Source organism: Malania oleifera, chromosome 10, assembly GCF_029873635.1.
Source record: "Malania oleifera isolate guangnan ecotype guangnan chromosome 10, ASM2987363v1, whole genome shotgun sequence".
NCBI lineage: Eukaryota > Viridiplantae > Streptophyta > Magnoliopsida > Santalales > Ximeniaceae > Malania > Malania oleifera.
Window position 1 is genome coordinate 51,841,362 of NC_080426.1, and position 25,731 is coordinate 51,867,092.

At 36.5% G+C, this 25,731-nt stretch overlaps 1 protein-coding gene across 6 annotated transcripts in view; it reads right to left on the bottom strand.

Annotated features, from left to right (window-relative positions):
• Positions 1 to 25,731, bottom strand: part of LOC131165816 (tubulin gamma-1 chain) — a 49,292-nt gene extending 23,561 nt beyond the window's left edge. For 4 of the 6 annotated variants that reach the window (XR_009139651.1, XR_009139652.1, XR_009139650.1 and 1 more), the window contains exons 1-9: positions 25,349 to 25,693; positions 20,232 to 20,432; positions 19,022 to 19,133; positions 18,045 to 18,445; positions 17,489 to 17,542; positions 17,309 to 17,413; positions 859 to 933; positions 693 to 737; positions 319 to 447 (exon numbers count right to left, since the gene is read on the bottom strand). Coding sequence is in view for 2 of the 6 variants with exons in the window: in XM_058123914.1 (XP_057979897.1) it covers positions 319 to 447; positions 693 to 737; positions 859 to 933; positions 17,309 to 17,413; positions 17,489 to 17,542; positions 18,045 to 18,445; positions 19,022 to 19,133; positions 20,232 to 20,432; positions 25,349 to 25,477 (1,251 nt within the window). In the remaining 4 variants the exon portion in view is untranslated. Of the gene's footprint in view, positions 1 to 318; positions 448 to 692; positions 738 to 858; positions 934 to 17,308; positions 17,414 to 17,488; positions 17,543 to 18,044; positions 18,446 to 19,021; positions 19,134 to 20,231; positions 20,433 to 25,348 lie in introns of all 6 variants that reach the window. The other 2 variants (XM_058123914.1, XM_058123915.1) reach the window with 2 other exon arrangements.

A 25,731-nucleotide genomic window follows, 5' to 3' on the forward strand; every position in this document is an offset into this window, starting at 1 on the left:
CCACTAATCCTATATCCCAATTACTTGGGATTGGCTAGATGGACCTTTTTCTCTTTAATTAGGTTTTTCAAATTAAAGCCCTTAAAAATAATTGGAAAAAAAATAAAAAAAATTGCTAAAAACAAAATTAAAATTTTCATAATCATTAAAGATAAAAATCAAAATGTTTCATCAACTATAGTTGGTGCCTTATTTATGATAATTGATAAGTCATAGCCTCTGACCAAGCTTTAAATGCACACAAATCAGTCAAAGTGGCAATTTTCACTACACCGAAAAAGCATATGCTGGAGAACAGTAATGAGGCTAGCAACTTACAGCAAACATTGGGAACTTTCGATAGTTGTCAAGAAAGGCCTGCTTTTTTCTTAGCTTATCATATTGGCTCAAACCCTTGCTGAAGAGGTGTCGGATGCTTGTATGGCTAGCGAGCATGAGGCCACTAACCTAATAAATAGAATAGACACAGAATTTAAGTCTCACAGTATTTCAACAGTGCCTTCAAAGATTTTTTTTATAGTGAAAACATTGAACTTTAATTCCTAAACTATTGGGGAAAAAAAGCCAAAAGTTTGAGATACAGAAAATTTCAGGCATACTATAAATTAAATATAGGAAGTCAATAGAACCCATGCATACACTCGTGTGCACATATACACAAAAAGGAATATGAGGAATAAGATATATTTTACCCTGTGGGCAGTTTGAACATATGGCGATTTTCTAGATAGAGCAACCTGCACCAGAGAGAGAGAGAGAGAGAGACAGAAGAAGAAGAAAGCACAAACTACATTACTCTGAACAGAAGAAATGAATGGACTGAATACAATAATTCCATGCTTTAATATAGGGCAAGACCTGAATACTCGCAGGCCCCCACTCAATAAAATTAACAAGCTTTCTTTCACGGATCCTCTGCAGACTTTCATGAACCTGTGAACAAAGACAAGTAATGAAACACAGCATGTTCAGATCATTAACAAAAATATCCTCATCTAATCAAACATCGTTCCTTTTCCAAAGTCACACAGCACTGAGTCACTGATACACAATTCAAGAAGCAACAAATTTAAAATTTACTAAATTTGTCTGATAAAATGTTCTGATCCCTGATTTCTTGAAATAAAAGCAGAAAATCACAGGCACACTAGCATCACCTGGATAAAATATTTGTAATTTACTATATAGTCTTTCTTTTTTCTTTTTTTCTTTTTTTTTTTTTGTGCATTGCTAATTTTACTATATAGTCGATACAGAACATATGTATTCATCTGCTCAAGATTTTGTGCATAAATACATGAAAGGAAGATAGCAAATCAGGGGAAATCATAACTTCAAGATATATTTTGTAGCAATAAATGCAAAATATGCACATTCTTTAGCACATTTTCCTAGTAAAATTAGCAAAATTTCCATTAATGACTAGAGTAAAAGTAGACAAGCAGATACAGATGAACACTAATTCATGTGATCCTTTTTCGCCTCCACCCTCCCCAAGCCTCTCCTCCTAGGTCCCCTCATCAGGCCATTTCTTTTGCTCCCTTCTCAGCACACAAAGGCCCAAACAGCATCAATTCTTATCAGGTCCTGTCCTGTTTCAGGACCCCTTGCATGAGCCAGCCTGGAAGTCCAGCCCAAAAAAACTATACTGGAACACTTCAAGCAACCTGAGAAGACTTCTAGGCAAAACATTTTGGAGCCCTCAAATTCCCTGGAGGAAGAAGAAGACTGTCTGGCATTAATTCCAGCCCTCAATACATGCATTATTGACTCGCAGGACTGTCCCCACTCTCCCCCAACTTTGAGGAACTTGAAGGGCTGGACATTGGCCGTATTTATTTCAAAAGACAGGTTTCTGACTGCGTACTTTGCAAAATGAACAAGGTTAGTAAAACCATAAGAGTGTCTCTCAAAGGATTTGAAGGAAAGGCCATGAGCTCATTTGAAGTGATAGAGAAAGAGGAGTAGAAGAGAAACGTATTGTTAAAAAAATCTCAGAGCAGCAGTAGGAAGAAGGATGCTAAGGGAAATGATCACTAATTTTAGAGAAAGTGAGAGAGAAATGCTCAACAATTATTCTGATAGGCTACTTATTATACATACTGTTACGTTATAGCACAACACTAACTTCCTTCAACTTTTTTTATATTGATGAGGTCTACAGTGTATCATATAAACAACAACAACAACAACAAAACCAAGAGTAAGGTATTTTGAAAAAGTCAAAGGTATTATTATCTAAAAGTTTTTTTTTTTTTTTTGACAAAATATTTAACATATTCTGTTTCTGTAGGAATTTTGTAACAATTTAATTTTATAAAATGCATGCTCACTGCATTAAAATTCATAATATATGAGAATTAATTATAAAATTTTGGTATAATAGGATCAAATTAAATTTTTGTATAAAATATAATTTTTAAGAACATTTTTTTTTCTATTAGTAAAGAAAAATTCTATAAAGGGCATCAAGGGGATGCTACCTAAGTACAAACAAAGAGAAAAAGATCACCCACACTGCAGGGCATAAAAAAAAAGTCAATAATAACAAGAGAATCATTCAGAAACAATCCATTACCCCCTATGCCAACTTGTTACATTAGCAATCCAAGCATCTTTACTCATGTGTAAGGTCGTGGCCCATCCTTCGAAAGCTCTCATGTTTCTTTCCCAAAAAATGGCGAGGGGATTGACGGGACAAAGTGATGTAGGACAAGAAGCCAAACCTAGGAAACACAAACACTTCTAGAAGCCTGAAGTGTCCGTATCCAACACATATCGGATACTGAAACCTGCTCGATACATCCTGACACATATCCAATGCATGTCAAAAATTATTTTTATTTGTTTTATTTTTGGACACGGCTGAGACACTTCTCGACACTTCCTCACATAGTGAGGATACTTTTGAGACATTTCTTGCACTGAAACACTGCGTTTTGTTGTCTCCTTTAATTCAATTAACAAAATCCACAAAAAAGGAAGAAGTATAGAGACTAAGAGTCGAGGTGGCCTTTAAATTGACTGCATGTTTGGCACATAGGAATGGAATGGAATCGGAGGGAACAGAATCAAATTTACAATTTGATTTCGCCATGCTCTTCATTTAGAATTCCATTCCACTCCTTTTCTATCCCATTCCATTCTGCAGACATGATGTAAGTGGTTGGTTTTGGAGCCCGAGCACCACTGCCCCATCCTTCGCACAGTCCTACCTTCCAACCCCCAAAATTCCCCACTAAAATCATCGCTAGTTTGCTACTTAATCTCTCCCCATGTTCCCCAACTTTAACGAGCCATGCTCATGAGTTGGTTATTTTCCTTTTGCTGTTGGACCAATATATCTATAGTTAATGATGTAATTTATAATTTTGCATAATGGTGCTCATATTTCATTTTAAATCTCATGCCTCTCTCTCTCTTTCTGTCTCTGTGTGTGTGTGTGTGTGTGTGTGTGTATATATATGTATAAAAATTCAGGTATCCCTGCAATGCCATATCCTCATTTTTTTCAAAACTGCAGTATCACTATGCTCGCGTTGTGTCATATCCATGTCTCATGTCAGTATTGGTGTTTCCTAGAGCCAAACCATGGGTCGATCCTTGTTGGAGAATAGGTGTTTCCTAAGCCAAACCATGGGTTGATCCTTGCTGGAGATTAGTAAAGAAGAATAAGACAAGGATTGTGTTTAATTAATTTTATTATGCATGTTTACTTTAGTGTAAGGGGAGCTTAAGCACAACGGTAAGGTTGTCGCCGTGTGACCTAGAGGTCATGGATTCGAGGCGTGGAAACAGCCTCTTGCAAAAACTACAAGGTAAGGCTGCGTACTATAGAGCTGTTGTGGTCTGCCCCTTTCCCAAACCCTACACACGCAGGAGCTTTGTGCACCGGGCTGCCCTTTTTATGTTTACTTTAGTATAGGCTTATGAGTATTTGGGGGTTGTTTGTAATATTTGTGTAATGTAGGAGTGGGTTTGTAATTTATGTTGTTTTAGGGGTATATGTGTAATTTCATAGTTAAGAGGCTTTCTTATACATAGTGTGTGAAAGCCATATTGTAATCAGTTGATGAATTTGAATTGAAGTGAATGTGAGTTTCCCTCCTGTATCTCCTCAATCTCTTTCCCTTCCTCTCTTCAATTTTTTCTAATATCTTCCATGGCTGCAGATCCTTTATGCTGCCCCTGCATCATTTGGCATTAGAGCACAACCATGCTCTCATTCTTCCATTTCAACTCCCCCATCTTTCCCTTTCACTCTTCTTCCCCTTCTTCTTGTCTTCATCCTTCTCACCTCTATTCTGTAACTTCTCTCTCCCTCTCTGCTGTTTCTTCATTCTCCTCTTACCATGTTCTTCTCTATTCTTCCGTGCTGTCTAATGATTCATTTCTGCAAATCAGTTCTGTTCTTCCATATCTCTCCTCTTCTTCTCCTTTTTTTTTTTTTAATTCTCTCCCACAGTTCTCACAAATCTCTCTGATTTCTGAATTCCAGTGGCTGTCCTACATCAAAATCAATACAAATCACTTACAATTTTTTCCAATCTTGCTCTGAACAGGATAAGTCCAACAACTGACTTCAGAAATTGCAGAAAATCTCAAAAGCAGAAACACTGTTCATATGTAACTTCCAGGAAATTACAATCCTGCCCCTGATTTCAAAATACTAATTTCCTGGAATAATTTTGTGACACCACCACCATCAAAAACAGAACCCCTTGAAACCCTTCCCCCTGAAATTTCATCACCATTAGACCACCCGTGTTATCCCACACGCCACAACTAGATTACCCAGCCGCTGACCTTTTCAAAGTCCAACCTAGCTAGAGTTGATATGACACACCGCCACCACCACTAGGCTCATCACCCCCTGATCTACCAGTAGCCGGAATTTCATCACTGGTGGATGCTCCACTCACGCGCCTCACACACTGGCAACACGCATGAGAAAAGTTGCCGAATTCCACTGCAACTGTCAGTTTCGCAAAAAATTGCCCTCAGCCGCAATATTTTGGGTTTCTTCCACAATATTTTCATCTGTGGGGCATGATATTTTGATTGTGGATCCTCTATTTGCAAGTAAGCACGATAATTTGATACAAGAAGCAAGAAATTGCCGCTGCCAGCATTGGAAATCAGGTTTTATTGCTGCATTTGTGAGTTCTCTAAGTGAATTTGTTTCATTTCTACATGAAAGTCAAGATTAAAAGTGATTTAAGATAGTTTTGTGAAAATTGAAAGTCAACTTGTGGTTTTACAAGAATAGATTGAGAATTGTGGCCAAATTGTGTCAAGGACTATTAAGATTTTGATTTAAATGAATGACCTAACTTGAAGATAGGTCTCTCCCTCTATTTATAATAGAAATCAAATACATTCTAATGACAATAATACTCTTAACTCTCACTAATTAACATCATAACGCACTTAATAAAAGTAATACTAAAAGACATAAATAACCTCTAACACTCCCCCCTTAAGCTGGAGCATAAATGTCTTATGCTCCTAGCTTGTTACAAATAAATTTAACACAAACACCCCCCAAAGCTTTGGTAAACAAATCAGAAAGCTGCATATTAAACCTCACATAAGCAGTAGTAATGAGCTTCTGCACAAGTTTCTCCTGTACAAAGTGGCAATCAACTTCAATGTGTTTCATCTGCTCATGAAAGACTGGGTTGGAGGCAATATAAAGGGCAGTTTGATTATCACACATCAATTTCATAGGCCAATAATGTGAAAAACCCAATTCTTCGAACATGTTCTTCAACAAGACAAGCTCGCAAGTAGTGTGAGCGATCTATATTCTGATTTAGCACTTGACCTGGCCAGGATAGTTCGTTTCTTACTCTTACAAGAAGCCAAATTACCACCAACCAAGATACAATACCTGGTTGTGGATCTCCGGTCGGAAGGCGATCCAGCCCAATGTGCATCTGTAAATCCATGAATATAAGTGTGACCTGATCACGATATAAAAGACCTCTCCCAGGTGCACCTTTTAGATATCTCAAGATGCAAATGACTGCGTCCCAATGACTTGTCCTCCGAGCATCTAGAAATTGACTCACAACACTTGTTGCAAAAAATATATCCAGCCTAGTGACTGAGATAATTAAACTTTCCAACAAGTCTCTAATATTTTCTAGGATTAGGCAGCAAATCACCCATATCGGACATTAAATTGTTGTTAAGATCCATGGATGTATCAATTGGTTTGAATCCTAACAATCCAATTTCATCCAACAGATCAAAAGCATTCTTCCTCTGTGACAAAACAGTTCCCATACAAGATCTAGATACTTTATACCCAAGAAATATTTCAATAGTCCCAAATATTTAGTTTGAAACTTAATCTGTAGAAAAAGCTTGAGACTCTGAATACCTTTATCATCATCCCTTGTAATAATAATAACATCCATATAAACAACAAGAAGGATCCTACCCAATGAAGTATGATGATAAAACACGGAATGATCCACTGCACACCGTCAAAGACCAAACTGAAGTACTACAACAGCAACAACACTAAAACGACCAAACCATGCTCTGGGAGACTGTTTTAAACCATATAGTCCCTTCTTGAGCCAATACACTCCCCCTAAGCAACAAACCTAGGTGATTGCTCCATATAGACCTCTCCCTCAAGAACACCATGCAAAAAGGCATTATTCACATCTAACTAATGCAAAAGCCAGTGACAAGTAGTAGCCAAGGAGATGAATAGACGTACTGATGTAAGTTAGGCAACCGAAAAAAAAAGTGTTAGAATAATGCAAACCATACGCTTGAGTATACCCTTCAGTAACAAGACAGGCCTTTAGACGAGCCACAAAACCATTATGGTTGACTTTCACATTGTATACCTAGCGACAACCAACCACAGACTTGTCAGGACGAAGAGATACCAAGTCCCAAGTGTCATTGTCGTGTAAAGCATTCATCTCTTCAACCATAGCATTCCTCCACCCAAGAGTGGGCTAAGGCTTTAGAAACAAATTTAGGAAGAGTAGTAGATGATAGAGCAATAACAAAACAATAATAGGAGGGTGATAAAAAGTCATAACACACATAGTTGGAAATGGGATGTTGGGTACATGTGCGTTTACCTATCTGAACAGCAATGGAGGATCAAAAAAGGTCGTACCCAGTGCACAAGGCTCCCACTTTAAGTAGGGTCTGGGAGAGGTGGAAGTCGGCAAGCCTTACCCCCATTTTTGGAGAGGCCGCTCCCAAGTCTTGAACCCAAGACCACCCGTACCAAGGTGGAGGCACTTGCCATCGCACCAAGGCACGACCTCTCAATGGAGGATCAACATCATAGAAAATATGATCATCAGACATGGAAACCAAAGGCGTAGTAGTAGAAGCTAGAGGGGACTCTCTTGCTTAGAGCCGCCGTCGTGAATACGCTTGCAAATTAGGATGATTAGGACAATGAGAAGGATTCTAACAACATGGAGACCCAAATGGTTAGTTGGGCAAGGACAACAAAGTAAAATCTAGAAGATTAGGTCGAGGAAGAGACTTATTAAGCTCAAAAGCACTCAAGGACTGGGTGTATAGTAAGGTGTAGACTTAAAGAAAGTAACAATTGTAGAAACAAAGAAGCGATGCAGCACAGGATTATAACAACGATATCCCTTTTGAGTATATAAGTAGCCCAAAAAAGACATTTTATAGCATGCGAATCCAACTTATTCACCCCAGGAGTTAGTTGATGAACAAAGGACACACACTCAAATATATGAGGAGGTAGAGAGAATAAATATGAATTAGGAAAGAGAATGGTGTAGGAAATTTTACCACTAAGAACAAAGGATGGCATCTTGTTGATTAGATAGCAAGTAGTAAGTACAACATTACTCCAAAACACACTAGATATATACATTTGATAAATTGCAGTGCGAGTGATTTCAAGGATATGTCTATTTTTCCTCTTTACAACCCCATATTGTTGAGGAGTGTGGGCACAAAATGATTGAACCAAAATACTCTTAAGCATTATCACTTCTAAGTATTCGAACTAGCAAACCAAATTGAGTCTTTATTTCAGACAAAAGGCACAAAATATATTAAATAACTCGGAATGATCTTTTATTAAATATATCCAAGTCATTCTTGAATAATCATCCACAAAGGTTACAAAGTACCAAAAACCCAACTTGGACACAACTCTACTAGGACCCCAAACATCATAATGGACTAACATGAGAAGGCTTGCAGCCCATTTATCGACTCAGGAAGTGAAAAGGACACAATGGTGCTTTCCCAAATGACAAGACTCACAATCAAGACTAGACACAGAACTCAAATCAAGAACAAGATGTTTCAACTTGTCCAGAGAAGGATGACCAAGACGACAATGAATTTGGAGGTGTGATAGCAGCAATGCAAGTGGTAGAAGGAGATAGCGGCTCAAAGTGATAAAGTCCACCAGTTCATGCCCTGTGCCAATCGTCTTCCTCGTATTCAAATCCTAAATGACCACAGAATCCAAAAAAATGTTACTAAACAATTCATGGGTTTAGTAATCTTACTAACGGGCATAAGATTGAAAGGAAAAATGGGAATATATAAAACCAAAGGAAAATAAATAGAAGAAGTAGGATTTACAATCCCAATTCCCTTGACTGTAGTGGTGGATCCATTAACAAGAGTAACACAAGGTAAATTTGCATGATATTGAATAATAGAGAAGAAATTAGGTATATTTGTGATATGATGATCAGTGGCAACGAAGTCTATGACCCAAGGACTAGGATGAGAAGTACTGGATGACAAGCCTACTTTGGGATTACTTGTTTAGGCACGAGATGCAATGAGAAGAGAAGATTTTTGTGATGCTCGATACTGTTGGAACTTGGAATACTCTTCCTCTAACATAGATACAGTATGTTGCCCCTTACTCGGCCCCAAAGGTGTGGAGTCGGTGGTGGCTGCATTGGCTGCCCCCAAAGGTGAGAAGTTGGTGGTGGTTGCATTGGCAATACTGGAGGTCTACTGTGGAGATCCCAACACTGCTCAATAGTATGATTACTCTGTCCACAATGAGTGCACTTGCGAGGAGTGTCTCTATCTCATCCATCTCTACCACCACAACCACTCGAACCACCTCGATAACTTATGCAGTTGGTAGAGAACTAGAATCACCTTGTGTAGGGAAGGCTATCCTATTAGAGCCAAGAGCAAAGGAAGGAGTGCTAAAGGAAGCACAAAGGACACAAGAATAAACATCGGCAAATGATGGCAACTTATTACTACTAAGTATCTAGGACCGGACTGCCTCAAACTCGAGTCTCAAGCCCACTAGAACCTGAAGGACTGTCATCTACTCCCTCTACTTCAGCATCTCACAAACGTCGGCAATTATAGGTTGCATGATGTTAAGCTCATAAACATGCTTAATCCCTCTAAAATAATCTGCAATGCTCCTACCTCATTATTATAACTGAAAGTACTCCTGGGATAAATCATACATACGTGTAATGTTACTAAAATATAGAAGCTTGGCATAATCGGCATGCATCTAGATGCATACATATCCGTGCAATTTGTGGCTCCATGGAATTCCACAAGAGGGAAACAATCAAGGCATCTTTTTGAATCCACACTTCCTTTCTCTTCTCATCAGAAGGATCAGATTAGAGCAAGTGGTCAAATTTTCCAAATCTTGCTAAATAAACCCGAACAACTTTAGTCCATTGAACAAAATTCTTCCCATCCAACTTTTGAATTGTTATCTGTGGCAACAATGTAGGAAAACATATTTTTGGGATTCATAAACTCCATCCCAATACTCGCAAACTTGCAGCCACACCAATGTCAAACAAGAAGAACAATCAAAACTAATCGGGACAATCACAAACCATGTGAAGCACCGACATAACCACAAATGAGGTGAACAACTCACCTACTGACATAGCACTACCACAGCCTCACAACTTAACTTACGAACACTGTCACTGCTCCAAGAAACTCACAAAGAAGCCTTTACAAACACCAACAGAAATTAATGGATTACCACGAGTGCATGGTTGAAAAAGGTTGGATTTTTTTAGCAAAACAAATGCCCAACAGCTTGATAATGTTGTGTAGTGAAGGAATCAGAACATGGCAAAAGAAAAGAGAAAAAAAAAAAATGTGGCCAGAAACATTCTTAGGCGCCAGCTTGTGGGGTTGGCACTGCAACCAATTGGCCGGCGCATAGCGGTGTGTGGGGCCGTTTTCGCCAATTGGGTTTTATGGGGGTAGGCTTCAGAGGGTTCTGTTTTTGGCTATATGGTTGGTTTTGTAAAATAATGAAGAGTGGAGGTGGATCTGAGAAAGGCAGCGACAGAATGTGTTTCCTGCAATAGCTGAGTATGATAGGGTTTAGGTTGGATCACACTCTGATACCATGTTGAGATTTTGATTAAAATGAATGACCTAACTTGAAGATAGGTCTCTCCCTCTATTTATAATACAAATCAAATACATTCTAATGACAATAATACCCTTACTAACTCTCACTAATTAACATACTAACACACTTAATAATAATAATAATAATAATAATAATAGTAGAAGACATAAAAAACCTCTAACAAGGACATTTGGTGATATATAGTTGAAGTGGATATATGTATAAATCCAGCAATATGGTGACAAATTATTGGAAAAAAGAATGTCATTTTTCATACCTTTTGGCACAATATCAAGCGTTTCCACACCTTTCTTAACTATGGAGAAAATGTTTGAAAATTCATCATTGATGCACGATGTCTTATGGATATGATTTCTACAAATTGAGTCATCCGTATGCAACTTCATCCATAACCTCACCCAAAGCCTTATGAGATGTCTTGGATTGATAGCACTACCTTACATGTTTATGAAAGATGTTTGGTTCCTATCCAAATGGGTGACTATTTTGATAATGTTTGGTGTGATGTCATAAACTCCGATTGTAATGCACTTAATGTCCTAATTTTTTTCAACACAACTGGTCCCAAGCCTGGGCAAAGGAGAAGGGTTGCATTAGGTAATAGACAGCCAGCGTAAAATTTATCAGAACACTATGATATAATTCCTTACCGAATATTTGTTGGGGCGTCCCCTACGAGCAACACGTTGCACGTATACCACCCGGGTGTAGCAAAAAGTGGGCGAGGGTGGGCTAGATTGTCGCCCCAAAGCAACGCCAGCCAGCGCCCGGTGTATGTGTCAAATATGTGAGGATTCCTGCATCATTATGGATGTGGACAGGTAAAGAAGCTAGTTCAGGAAACTAGGATTAGATTAGCAGCTTGGAATATAAAGACACTTATGGGTAAAAACATAGAAATTGTGGACACAATGATTAGAAGAAAAATTAATATAATTTGCCTTCAAGAAACTAAGTGGGTGGGGGAGAAAACTAGGGAAATTGATAAATTAGGATTTAAACTTTGGTACAATGGAAAAGAAAAACATAAAAATGGAGTAAGAATTATTGTAGATAAAAACTTAAAAGATAGCGCTGTTTATGTAAACAGAGTAGGGAATATAATTATAAAAATCAAAATGGTATTAGGCCAAGAGATAATAAATATCATTAGTGTTTATGCTCCTCAAGTAAGCTTAGCAAAAAACCTTAAAAGATAATTTTGGAAAGATATGGATAGTATTATACAAGGCATACCAAGGACTTAGAAAATATTCATAGGAGGAGATTTGAATGGACACGTTGGAAGAGATAATAAAAGTTATGAGAGGATACATAGAGGATATGGATATGGAGACAAAAACGAGCTTGATTAGATGGACTTCGCTATGTCACACGAATTTATTATTATGAATACTTGCTTTAAGAAGAGATAAGAACACTTAATAACCTTTAAAAGTGGAAAAAATAGAAGTCAAATAGATGTTTTTTTTTTTAAACTAAGAGGGTAGATCGTTTATCATGCAAGGATTGTAAAGTTATTCCAGGTGAAAGTCTAACCACACAACATAGAACCTTAATGTTAGAGAAAATGGAAGAAAAAAGATAAAATAAACCAGTGTAAGAGAACTAAGTGGTGAAACCTAAAGGGAGAAAATATAATAAAATTTAAAGATAAAATGTTCAAGACGGGGATTGGACTATAGAGGATGGGATAAATACAAATACTCTTTGGAGTAGATTAGCTAACTCTATTAAAAAGAAAGCAAAAGAGATTTTAGATGAATCAAGGCGAATATTCTCAAATAGCAAAAAAAGTCGGTGGTGGAATAAAGATGTCCAAAAATTCGTAAACACAAAAAAAAATTGTCAAAAAACATGGCAAAAATGTAGAAACATGGATAACTTTGAAAAGTATAAAGAGGCGAGAAAAGATGCAAAAAATCGTTAGTAAAGCTAAACACAGATCATTTAATAGTTTGTATGATAGATTAGATACAAAAGAAGGAGATATATTTAAACTTGCTAAAGCTGGAGAAAGAAAGAGTGAGGACTTAAAAATGTAAAATGTATTAAAAAGTGAGGATGATATTGTCTTGGTTAAGGACGAAGACATAAAAGAAAGATGGCAAAGTTACTTTAGTAAGTTGTTTAATGAAAATCAAATAGAAGGCTTAAACTTAGAATTGACAAATGAGGAAAAGACTAAAAATATGATATTTATTAGCAAAATTAAAGTTAACGAATTCAAGTTTGCACTAAAAAAGATGAAAAATGAGAAGAAAAAAAAAAAAACTATGAGACCAGATAACATCCCAATTGAAGTTTGGAAATGCTTAGGTGATAACGGAATTATATGGTTAACTAATTTATTTAACACAATTATAAAAACTAAGAAAATGTCATATGAATGGAGGAAAAACACTTTAATGCCTATATACAAAAATAAATGAGATATTCAAAATTGCAATAACTATCGTGGAGTTAAACTTATGAGTCATACGATGAAACCATGGAAAAGGGTAGTTGAACAAAGATTAAGGCTAGAAACGAAGGTCTCAAAAAATCAATTTGATTTTATGCCTGGGAGATCTACCACAAAAGTTATCTCTTTTAAGAAAATTAATGGAAAAATTTAGGGAAAAGAAAAGGGTCTTGCATATGGTATTTATTGACTTAAGAGAAAGCATATGATAGGATACCTAGGGAAGTTCTATGGTGGGTTTTAGAAAAAAAAGGGTGTATGTAGTAGGTATACTAATGTCATTAAGGATATGAACGATGGAGTAATGACTAGTGTAAGGACTATAGATGAAAAAACTAGAAAATTTTCTATTACCATAGGTGTACATCAAGGATCTTCTTTGAGCCCTTATCATTTTGCTTTAGTGATGGACCAACTGACTAAGTGCATTTAAAATGAAGTTTCATGGTGTATGTTGTTTGAAAATGATATTGTATTGATTGATGAAACTAGGAGCGGAGTAGAGGCTGAGTTAGAATTATGGAGAGAAGGTTTAGAATCTAGAGGCTTTAGGATAAGTAGAAATAAGACAGAATATATGAGATGTAATTTCAGTAATGATAGGAGGAATATTGGAAACAAAGTTAAACTTGATGATGAAGAAATAAATAGCACTTGTAGATTTCGATACCTTGGATCTATTATGCAAGCTGAAGGAGAAATTGAAGATGATGTGATGCATAAGTTAAAGCAGGATGGGTAAAATGGAGAAATGCTTCAAGTGTGCTTTGTGATCGTAGAATACCCTTAAAATTAAAAAGGGAGCTTTATAGGACGGCTATAAGACCAGCTATGCTATATGGATCAGAATGTTAGGCGATGAAGAAATAGAATATCCAAAAAGTAAAAGTTGTCGAATGCTTAGATGGATGAGTGGTATAATACTGAAAGATAAATTAAGGAATGAACATATTTGCAGTAAGTTAGGTGTAACTCTTATAGAAGATAAGATAAAGGAGGGACGACTCAAAAGGTTTGAACACTTGCAACGTAGGCCACATAGTGCGCCAGTGAGGAAGAGTGAGTTAGTTACTGTGGAGGATAGTAGAAAGGGAAGGGGTAGGGGTAGACCTAAAACAACTTGAAATGAGATAGTGAGTAAGGATTTAGTAACCCTAAATTTGTCAAAAGAAATGGTCCATGATTGCATAAATTGGCAAAAAAGGATTCATACAGCCGACCACACCTAGTGGGACTTAAGGTTTGGTTTTGTTGTTGTTGCTGTTGGTGTGATATCATACCTATGAAGATTAACCATAACTGTTGCTCTCCTTGGATGGATGATTTGCGTGTGACTCAAGGACATAAGAACACAAATGTCTTCCACTGTATTGGGAAGAAAATCATTTTGAAGTCCGCTCTACCAACCAACCAAAGGAAAGAATCAGCCACAATTACTTAACTTGAAGACACTACGAGCAAGGAAATGCACGCGCTTGAAGACATCTAAAGTCGGTCAAACATTCCTATTGTTGAGTTTGGCATCCCCAATATGTTTATTGATGCTAATTCTCAATTCAAGTCAATGTTGTTGCCAATGGAGAGCGGTTTCTTGTACCACTCAAGCGATGATTTTCAAAGAGTCAAACTTAGCTTCTTATTTCTGATCCTCCAACATAGCAAAAATTAACACCAAATTTTTTTCTAACTGGGAGAGATTTGATGTAGAACAAGAACAAACCATGGGTTGACTCTTGTTGAAGATTAGTAGAGAAGAATAGGACAAGTATTGTGTGTTTAGTATTAATTAGTATAGGATTGTGTATTTGGGGGTAGTTTGTAATATTTGTGTAACATATGGTGGGTTTTAATTCATGTTGTTTTAGGGGCATACATGTAATTTCATTATTAGGGGCTTTCTCGTAAATAGTGTGTGAAAAACATATTCTAAGCAGCTGTAGATGAATTTGAATTGAAGTGAACATGAGTTTCCCCCATTAACTCCGCTCTCCTCTGTTCCCCTTCCTCTTCAATTTCTTCTTTGTCTCTTCCATGGCTGCAGATCCTTGAGGCTGCCCCTGCATCACAAAGCTTTCCTCTTTTCTTTGCTGGCTCGGATACCTTCCCAAGCTCATAACTCTTCTCCACTGATCTGGCGCTAACCCACTACTTCTTGGACAAAGAAGTGGGCAGTAGGATGTGGTCAACAGATTCAACATCGTCTAAACATAAAAAGCACCTATTAACAAAGGACAGCCCCCTTCTATCAAGGGTTCAGCATTGTCTCCCATGCAAAGATAAAAGCAACCTTTGTGGGGGCTGCTGTTTTCCACATGGGTTTCCCTGAAAAGTTGCTGCCGGTTGACTTGTTTCTAATGTAGAGAGTTTCCTATTAAAAAGATATGAACATAAACTTGCACTTTTTGTCCAAGGACCCATTTTAAATCATTAGTGGTCTTCCAATAATGTAAATTGTAAAAGCTGCCATAAAAGTCTGTGAGATAGTCAATTTCCCAATCAACAACATTTTTTTACCAAAGGGATGTTCCTAAAAATCCTTTGATCTGAAACTCGAAGGTGATTACTCATAAGAACATCCTCATAGCAAGACAAACCAAAAATGGAAGGGATTTTGCACTGAAGGGCGATTGGCCCCACAAGAGATCGTGCCAAAAGAAATATTGTTCCTATACCCCACACAAAAACTGATGAGGGGAAAAAAAATTTTCCAACCTTTCCAGATGAATTTCCAAACTCCAACTCCATAGGCTTCTCTCCGACATTTGTAATACAGCCATTGTGTTAAAGACCATATTTAGAGACGCTGATTCTCCTCTAAAGGTGGTGTTTAGCCCTAAGCCTCCAATTTGAATAGGTCGTTTGATCATCCCAAGGTTGACAAGATGATATTTGAATTCCTATCCTAAGCTCCCCTATAGGAATCCCCTTTGGATTCCTTCAAGTTTTTGGGCAATTGAACAAGGTGAAGGCAAGAGAGGCATATGGTAGACCTAGTCAAGGTACTCTCAATGTGAGTAAGTCTCCCACCTTTTGACAAATCATTTCTTTTCCAGCCCACCAGCTTCTTCTCAAACTTTTCAATTAAGGGGTCCCAAACTCCCTTTTCTTTGAATTTGGCTACTACCTGAGAGAGGTAATGGGAAAAATCCCCAATATGCAACCCAGAAGACCAGAAAGGAGAGGCTCCTGAGTGTTGTGCCCAACTAAAATACAACAACAACAACAACAAAACCAAGCCTTCAGTCCCACTAGGTGGGATCGGCTACATGAATCATTTTCTGCCAATCAATGCGATCATGGACACTTTCTTTCGATATATTCAAGGCTATTAAATCCTTACTATCTCATTCCAAGTTATTTTAGGTCTACCCCAACCCCTTCTACTGCCCCTCACAATAACTAACTAACTCTTCCTCACTGGGAAACACCCATAACACTCCCAATTCTTCCCTAATGAGACCTTTGCGAAGACCTCTTTCAGTGGCTCTATTCAACAAGAGGCTCAACACTTACATTACCAAGATAAACAAAAAGGAGAGGGGATCAACCTGCCACAACCCTCTATACAAACAAAAAAAGGTTAGAAGGGCCATTGATGCACCAAGTAACTTGGGCGGTAATATAGTTTTGATCTATTTACCACTACTCTTGAATACCCATTCACCTAAAACCATGAAGCAAAAAGTTCCAATTAAGATGATCAAAAAGCCTTCTCCATGTCAAGCTTACAAACGACACCCCTTTCCTTTTCCTTACAATAGGCATCCACAAATCCATTTGCAATAAGGGCTGCGTCCATGATTTGCCTGCCTTCCACAAAGGCATGCTGGTGCTATCCAATAACTTTCGTAAGGGCATTTTTAGGTCTTGTAGAAGGACTTTGAACAAAATCTTCTAGATACTTCCACAAGACTGATTGGGCAAAAATTCTTGATGTTGCAAGCTATCTTTCCTGGGTAACAAAGGTTGTATTAATGCAACTCACAAATCTGCTTACTCTGAAAAAGTCCTTAAAAATAAAACCTTAGTAAAAGCTAAGGAGAAACAGCCGATGTGTTGAATTCTTCTTTATTATAAGATAAGATCCGCTATTAACCTTGCTTTGATGTGTTGCTACTGGTTGCTTTAAAGGATTGAGGTTCTCTAACATCCAACGGGGTTGGCTAGATCTGTTAGTTCGATTATTGTTTTTTATCTTATTGTTTTTTTTTTTACTTACTTTTTTTTCCCTTTATGTTTAGAAGGATTATTCTCCTTTTTGTACATTCTTCCTTATCCAGTGAATTCATCTTCTTTTGTTATTTAAATAAATAAATAAATTACTTACCTTGAATAAGAGCTAAAGGCCTAAAGCAATGTGTTTTCATGTACGAACTATCAGAAACCATAATGAACAACATACTATTAAGTATTACCTGAGTAGGGTCTACTTCTCCCTGAATGATATTTAATATTGATATGTACTTTGCTTGACTTGCTTCCTTGGTCCTAGCGTATGAAGAAACCATGATATTCTTCGTCTGGAGAACAAACTGCTGTCAGAGGCATACCTAACTGCAAATTATTAACCATTTAAAAAGGAAAGTCTCACTGGCCTGAAGAAGTCTCCGCATGACATCCAGTACAGTAGTTTTACGGATCACATTAGCCTGCAATGGATAAGTCAGTCTCAGACTGCAGAAAGATCCTCTATATATATATATTTTTTTTAAATGTCTAACTAAAATTTTATAAAGAAAATTAGCAACCAATAATTGTTAAGCCAGAAAGACTCCTACCTAGGTCTTCCCAGATCTGACTGGAGATTAAGACTGCTTGGATTTAATGATCATGCAATTCAAATGCATTTGCTCTAAAAAAAAACTCGTTTTGGTTATAATGGAAGGTGGAATGGCATGGCATATGCTTCGCGTGCACACGCACACTGGGGTGATGATTAGAAAAAGAGGGAGAGGGAGAGAGGTGAAATAACATTTGTGCCAGCTGAACTTTACTCAACTTTAGAGATGTCAAAAGGCATTTTTAACAAAAATATCTTCTGAATCACGGACTCAAACTAGAAAAATAACACCAATGCAAATTATGATTTTTCATAGAGAAAAATATGAATTAAATTCTGTCTGATTTAATAATATAATAATAATATCTCACCTGGCGCTCGACTGTAAGAGGCGTATATCCCGTCATCAGAAAATGGCATCTTGGTGTCGGAATCAAAGAGGCAAGAAGGCCAACCAAGTCATTGTTCATATATCCTGGATATCGCAAGGTGGTTGTGCTTGCAGACATTACAGTCGAAACCAAAGAATTTGTCTGAGCAAAGGTAGGATTTGCTAGATGAAGGCGCTCCACTGCAATTCTATTCAGTGCCGTATTATCAAGTACAACAACACAATCAGCATTTAGTATGAGTCTCTTAAGCGTCAAGAGTGAGTTGTATGGCTGGACCACCACATCACTAATCTCCAACTGAGTAGGAAACACACTATATGTCTGGACAAGTTTTTTACTGTAGCGGTCATTCAAAGTCTCCAAAAGATATGAACCCAAACCTGTATTTAAATTAGTAATTATTGATATACTAATTGCACTCAACTACACTAGCAAAAAAACAAAAACAAAAAAAAAAGGTACTCATGTTCATGCCACCATGTAAATACCATACGCAGAGTCTTGAAATTCTCAAGAAAAGGGCAGCATGGTGTGCAAAGCCCTCAGATACGCAGGGTCCGGTAAAGCGGACCACAAGGGGTCTTCAGTATGCAGCCTTACCTTGCATTTTCGCAAGAGGCTGTTTTCAATCCTCGAACCCGTGACTTCCTAGTCAAATGGCAACAACTCTGTTGTTGCACCAAGGTTCCCCTTCTCTTGAAATTCTCAATAATAGAAGCAAAACTTTTGAACTGGTGCTAAAAGGACAATGAGGACTCAGGACCCACAACTAGATCATTTAATTCATTTTCTAATTGTTGGTTTCAAAATCAATATTAAAAATGGAATTCTATAGAATTACCAAAAGTTCAAATATTTGGCAAATTTCTTTCAAATACTACAAATAGGAAGAGTTTTACAGGAGAACACCAAATTTTAAAACTTCAATAAACATAAATGGTAATGGTTTCAAAAACCTGAGCCTGTCCCTCCTGCAATTGAATGACATAAAACAAAACCCTCAAGGCTATCACTTCCATCGGCTTCCCTGTCAATCATGTCCATTATATCCTCTTCAACTCCCTGTCCCTGTTAAAAAAAATCAACAAAAAAAATGGTAGTATACAAAACAAACAAGGTACAACCAAATGCCAATTGGCATGCCTAAGGAAAGATTAATTGCCAAAAACAAGAAAAAGAATAAAACTAGAAATTAAACATACACTTCAAAAGGATCTGAGTTGTCACTGAAAATATATATATATATATATATATATATATATATATAAGTATCAAAAAGCTATCCTTTTGCAATCAAGCTAGCCCCCCAAAAGCATCTCATACACAAAAATTCAATAAGAAGAATTTCACACACACACACACTAAAACCAGGCCACTTAAGAAAAAGCAGAAGTTTCAACTGCCCCAGCAACCCAAATATATTCCTGAAGCTATATCTGATACATTATCATCATTTCAAAATATAACAATGGAAGCAAAGGAATACAAACAATATGAACATTTATATTGTAGTCCATTGACAACACCACCCAAGTCTCTTTACATGGGCTCATCAATAATTTCCTAGTTACAGACCACAAAATGGACTACAATGCTCAATATTTTTTTTTGCATGAAACTCTGAACAAATAAAATTCAATTTTTTCACTTACATTATTCATGCTAAAAGTTCACCAGAAAAAAACTGCCTAATCAGCAAACTTCTAAGCAGATGATAAAGGTTCAGTATAACCAGTCTTCTCCTTTCTTTGCCTAATTTTAAAATCCTCTGCTCTTACTTCTCTTTTTCAAGTGGGTGTCATTACCACTGCTACTGCTTGAAAATCAGCAGTGGGACATCAAGGAAGAGGAGTAAACCCCACAGATGTGGCATTTTTCTTTTCTTCGGGCGCATTGTAGTAGAAAGGAAGGGACGTTCTCTTTTCTGCTTCAAGAGAAGTCGTGTAGCTCATAAATAGCTAGAAACTTACATTTGCACCTATTAAAATAGTCATAAAATATTTCCACATTTCATAATTTCACAATTATCAGCAGAAATCATATAATTTCACTTCAATTTGGTTAAATGCATCACGTCGTAATAGCTCCATAAATGTATTAACTCATGAATGTTTCTCTAAGCTACAAATCTTAAGGCATACAGCCAACCAAGTGTAAGCAAAAAACCTGATGGTATCCACTGGCCCAATTATTGCCAGCACCCCCTCCATGATCTGAAACAAATATATTTTCATGGTTGTAGAGATTCCGATACTCGCTGTTTTGGATACCATTTATTACCCTGGGCTCTAGGTCAATCAGCAAAGCCCGGGGTATGTAGTGCTGATCATCAGCTTGATAGAAAAACACATCCTTCCTGTCACCTCCCTGCAGCATTTCAAATTCAGCTAGTAAGCCTGGAACCATACAATCATATTGTAGGAAGTAAAACTAAAAAAAATTGGAAATACTAACTTTTGGCAACATATACAATTTCATGCGATAAAATGTAAAATAAAATAAACCAAAATAATAAATTTATAACTGTTATCAATGTATTCCAAGTGACAAGAAATAAAATAAAAAAAGTTGGAAATACCAACTTCTAGCAACTCTCACCTTAAGTTCGGGAGCTTGGAATTTGTTCTTTGTATTAAGATTTCTGTGGATTTAGACAAAATGCAACACAAACTAGTATAGAATTTCATCCAAACCACACAAAACCAAATCCATGCTCCCAAACAAAACCTTAAATGAGTTGGCCCCCACTTCAGATGAAATTCAACTTTAAGAAAGTAAAAGTTGTAGAGTGCAATACATTTTGCAAGCTGCTTTTTCAAAAGCTAACTTTTAACTTTTTTGAGGAACTTTTATAAGACAGATTTGAAGCTTTCATAAAAGATAAAAGCTAGCTTCTCTGACAAATTATTTTATTCCATGAAATATTATGAAATTAACCACACATCATTTACGTCACATAAGATGACATGTCTATTTTGATCATTTCAAACATTTTCGCCAGCTTGCAATTTTATCATCAAAGATTCAGTATCAAATTTTTTCCTCTGCAGCATTTCCTTTTTCAATGGTGGTCCAAGCAATGTTTACGACAACCTAAGGCTTAGTTTGGCTCCCTGATGGCTAATGAAAGAGTTGTGTGTTAGATAAAAGAGTTGTGACATTCCTAAGAAGTTTAAAGTGACAAAAATGGATGTCATTTTAGGAGAAATAATTAATGCATATATAATTTTGTAATATTTGAAAATATATATATATATATATATATATATAAATAAGTATGCCCATGGAATAGAATAATATGTTAGAAAAAAGCTAGGTTTAATCTTTTAAAAGATGCAAATCCATGACTTTCAAAAGTTTCCAAGAAAAGCTAAAACCTAGATTTTTAAAAGCCGAAAACATGTTTACCAAATATGTTATACCCAAAGTTTTTTCAATAAATAAAACGAAGAGATTTCACCAAAAAATAAAAAAATGTATCAAAAGAAGCAAAAGAAATCCTCCTATGAAGAAAAGAGAACAAAGAAAAAATCAGAATGAAGATAACACAGCCAACCAGTCTCACAGCAAATCCAAAAAACAACTTTTGCGTCAACCTGCATAAGCCCAGAGCACAGCCATATAAAGAATCATATCCCAGAGCATAGGGCACACAATCTCCTTTCCTGTAAAGATATGAACACTCCATTCCAATAAAATGCCCACCAAAACAGCAAAAAATCACTCCTCCATAAAACCTAACCATTCCTACTCCTACCAAAATCCTGAGAAGGAAATTGCTTACAAGTCTTCCAAACCCAGCTTTCTCCAAAAAAAAAAAAAATGCAGTTAATTATGAGATGCGGAACTACTAAAACATAAAGTACACAGCAATAAAGCCTTAAAAAACCTCTTACTCTGCAACAGATTATTGGTGTTAACTCTATTAAGAACAACCAAACAAATAAAAGCCTTAATCTTAGAGAGGATTTTGGTCTTCCAATACTATGATGAAGTCGGAAAGGACATGTGATCGTGAATCAAATGTTCATAAATAGATTTACATGAATATTAACTCTTTGAACTAAGACCAAAAGTCCCTCCTATTGGATGGATGACAGTCCTCCACCAAACACTAACAAAGAAGAAAGCTCCTCCACCTCCCTATCATTATGAGGCCTACAAAAATGGAAATCCCAGAGAAATTATCCCCATTAGAAATCAAAAAGGAAGAAATAACTCTAATATGGGAGCAAGGAGGGACAATATATACAAGGTAATGAAATGCACAAAATCATCCAACCATTTTTTTATAGTAAATAAAATGAACACAAGAATCATTACCCACAACAAATTCGATATAAGAGATGAAGTTAGAGTAGAGTTGCGAAATACACCTTGAAGGACTCTCAAAGGAACATCTTACTCCCATATTTGCATCCCATCCATATAACTCAAAGCCAAATTTACTTTAACTAACTTTGTGCCAAAGGGAATTCTCCTCTAAGGGAAGCTGCCAAAGACATTTACCTAATAAAGTAATGTTATACCCAGATTTAAGTTTTAAAAAATCATCCCAAAAATAGGGATCAAAAACTTTTTTAAATATTCCTTTTCATCACCCACAAGGGACCAAGCTAAGCCTCATTACTCTTGAAATATGTGCAATTATTTTGGATGTTGTACTTGTGTGATGAATATGTTAAACTATTGTCATATTAAGTGACTTATGCACTATTCACATATTTCATGTTATTTTGATGACTTCAAAAGTTTTTCTTGATGGTTTAATGTTAAATAGTTATTCTCAAAGACTCAAGACAGGCCTTCAAACCAACCTATTTACATGAATATACTCATGACAAACTATGAGTCAACTTGTGGTCAGTTGAATAAAACAAAAATTACATTCTACCCAGCAACCCCAGCCTCGATTCTTATTGTTTTGCTTTAATATTTTTTTAATATTCACGTAGAAATTAATTTATGTATTGTTACTAAAGATGTGTAAAAATTAGATCTGATTTAAGAGCAACATTAGCTCTAATGGTCACTCAATTTTTAAATACAAATCCTCGGTTTATCAGCTGATTTCAACGATATATGTGTCTTGCCTTAGTATCACATTGAAAATTTTTTGTTTCCTTAAATTATGAGATGTTTTGTGTATGCCCCAATTTTAGTGAAGTGAAGAATAAGGAAAGATTTAAGAAAAACAAGGATCCATTTGAGGATTTTAAAGCAGTCGGCCGACCCGAGCCATTATAACCTATTCACGACCCTAAGTGCAGCACCTAAAAGACACAAGTCACACAAGACAAAAGAGAGACATGGTTGTGACATGGAAAGATGAAATACAAGGGGAAAAAATAGAGTGCTTACATTCAACTTGAGTAGTATTTTTTATCTTGCCTCTCCAACTTGAAAACATTTGATCTTGAGTTTGTGATCATCAAGAATTTCGTTCTGACTCACATTATTGACTCACATTATGAAAGCATGCACTGTGCTATTCAATAATATACACGTACTGTCCACTAAATATTACCATAAACTGACTCATCAACTTCTCATACTTTGTGCTCTATAAGTATTTCATTTAAAATTGCGATACAAAGTTTATTTGTTTATTTACTTATTAAAAAAAATAAAATAAAAAAGCAGCCCAGTGCACAAAACTCCCGCGTATGCAGGGTCCGGGGTAGGGGCGAACCACAATGGGTCTATAGTACGCAGTCTTATCTTAAATTTTTTAAACAGATTGTTTCCACACCTCAAACCCGTGACCTCCAAGTCACAAGGCAACAACCATACCATTGCACCTAAGCTCCCCTTTTGTTTATTTACTTATTATAATCTTGAATTAAGTATTTTGTTCATTCGCTTTGTTAGTCATTGTTGTAGTATGTGGCTCATATCGAATGGAACACGTGTATAGGGGTATTTGAGAAATTTTCTAATACCTCTATACGTCTAGAGTTAGTATAAATAAATATGATATAACCCTACTTTGATATGATAAAATTCAGCCGCCACTTGTTCCTGTGGATGTAGGCATACTGCCGAACCACATTAAATCCGTATGTTTTTGTTACTTTATCTATCTTTTTGTTTTTCCGTACAATTCATCATAATTGTCGCACGCTTCACAACAGTCATTTTATGTACTTGAGTTTGAGATAGTGAATACCCAAGTACAACTCTTAAGAAGTGGGTATCAGTCACGTCCAAATGAACCACTATAAAACTTAGTGTTTACCAGCTCCTTGTTTGGTTTGTGATTGCTTCTGCACTTTGCGTAAAAAATAATAATAATAATAACAATAATAATAATAATAATAATAACAAATAAACTTCAATTCACACCCAAGTCATTCACCACCCACCCCCCAAAAAAGCTGAAAAAAATGCAAACCGTACTAACTCTTTATCCGACTCTTCTTCTTATCTAACAAGGCTCATAGTTTTAACTTAAAAACAAACAAGAAATAACAGGCACAGCCTGTTATTCCAAATGTTTCCCTGCCATGTCTGGCATAATGGCAAGCCAAGAGAATTCAATAACAAAAACTGTCATTTCCCATTTGCAAGAACTTAATTTAGAATAGCTTTACCAATGTAGATAAATATATCAGCAAACATTTGAACAAGTGTTTGACCAACTCCACCGTCACCAACCCCCCACCCCTAATGAGACGCAGCATTAAAAAAATAAACACATACTTTTCAAAAAAAGCCAGAGAAATAAACTAAATTTCATTTATAACAATACACGCATTCAAGAGAAAAATATGGCATAATCATGATAGCTATACAGAAATATGTTAGTTTGAGTTACAGCTAAAGTTATAAATTCACCTAAAACTGCCAAGAAATATCCGCAAATATGCAGTGGACGTCTCTAAGAAGCTGCTTGTCTAATCATTAAGGTAAAAATCTAATTTGAAGGCACCATTTACTGAATCAGCGGGATCACAGATGATTCATCCGCCTAAGAAATGACACTTATCAAACTAAAACATTCTAAGCAGATCAAGAACACCCCTTTGTTTAGCAGCTGATCAGGTGTAGTAAAAAAAAAAAAACTAAAAAAATTGAACTCTTAAACCAAAGAGGCAAAAATATCGCTAAACTGAGCCTAGCAAACAACTTCACTTAGTTGTTAAGTACAAAAATTCCATTTCCCATTCTTTCCTCCATTTCTTCAGTAACCAAAATAAAGGTGAAATGCCAAACCGCAAAGCGAGAAACAAAGAATCATCAGAAGAAACGCAAGAATCAGAACAAACAGAACGTGTCTGAACCTGAGTAGCAAAGTCCTCGAGAATGCCTTCCTTGCTGATGCCGTGCTCGAGACAGAGCTGCTTCCAGAATTCCATGCCGATCTGGTTCCCACATTGTCCCACTTGCAGCGTGATGATTTCCCGCGGCATATTTTCCTCTCCTGTTGCTTCCTTTACTCAGAAAATTAGGGCTTGGAAGGACGAAAAATCGAGAAATTCTTTTCCCTCCGGACGTTTTTTGAAAGAGAGGGAAAGGAAATTCCTCGGAACAATTGTGCTTTTAAAGGGCTGTAGAAGATTTTAAGAGCCGCTATGAGAAGTACTGAACCAGTATTCACTTTTCACAGTTCAGTATCGTGCGTCTGTTTTCTGCCTTCCGCAAAAGCCATTATTGGTATGTTGCT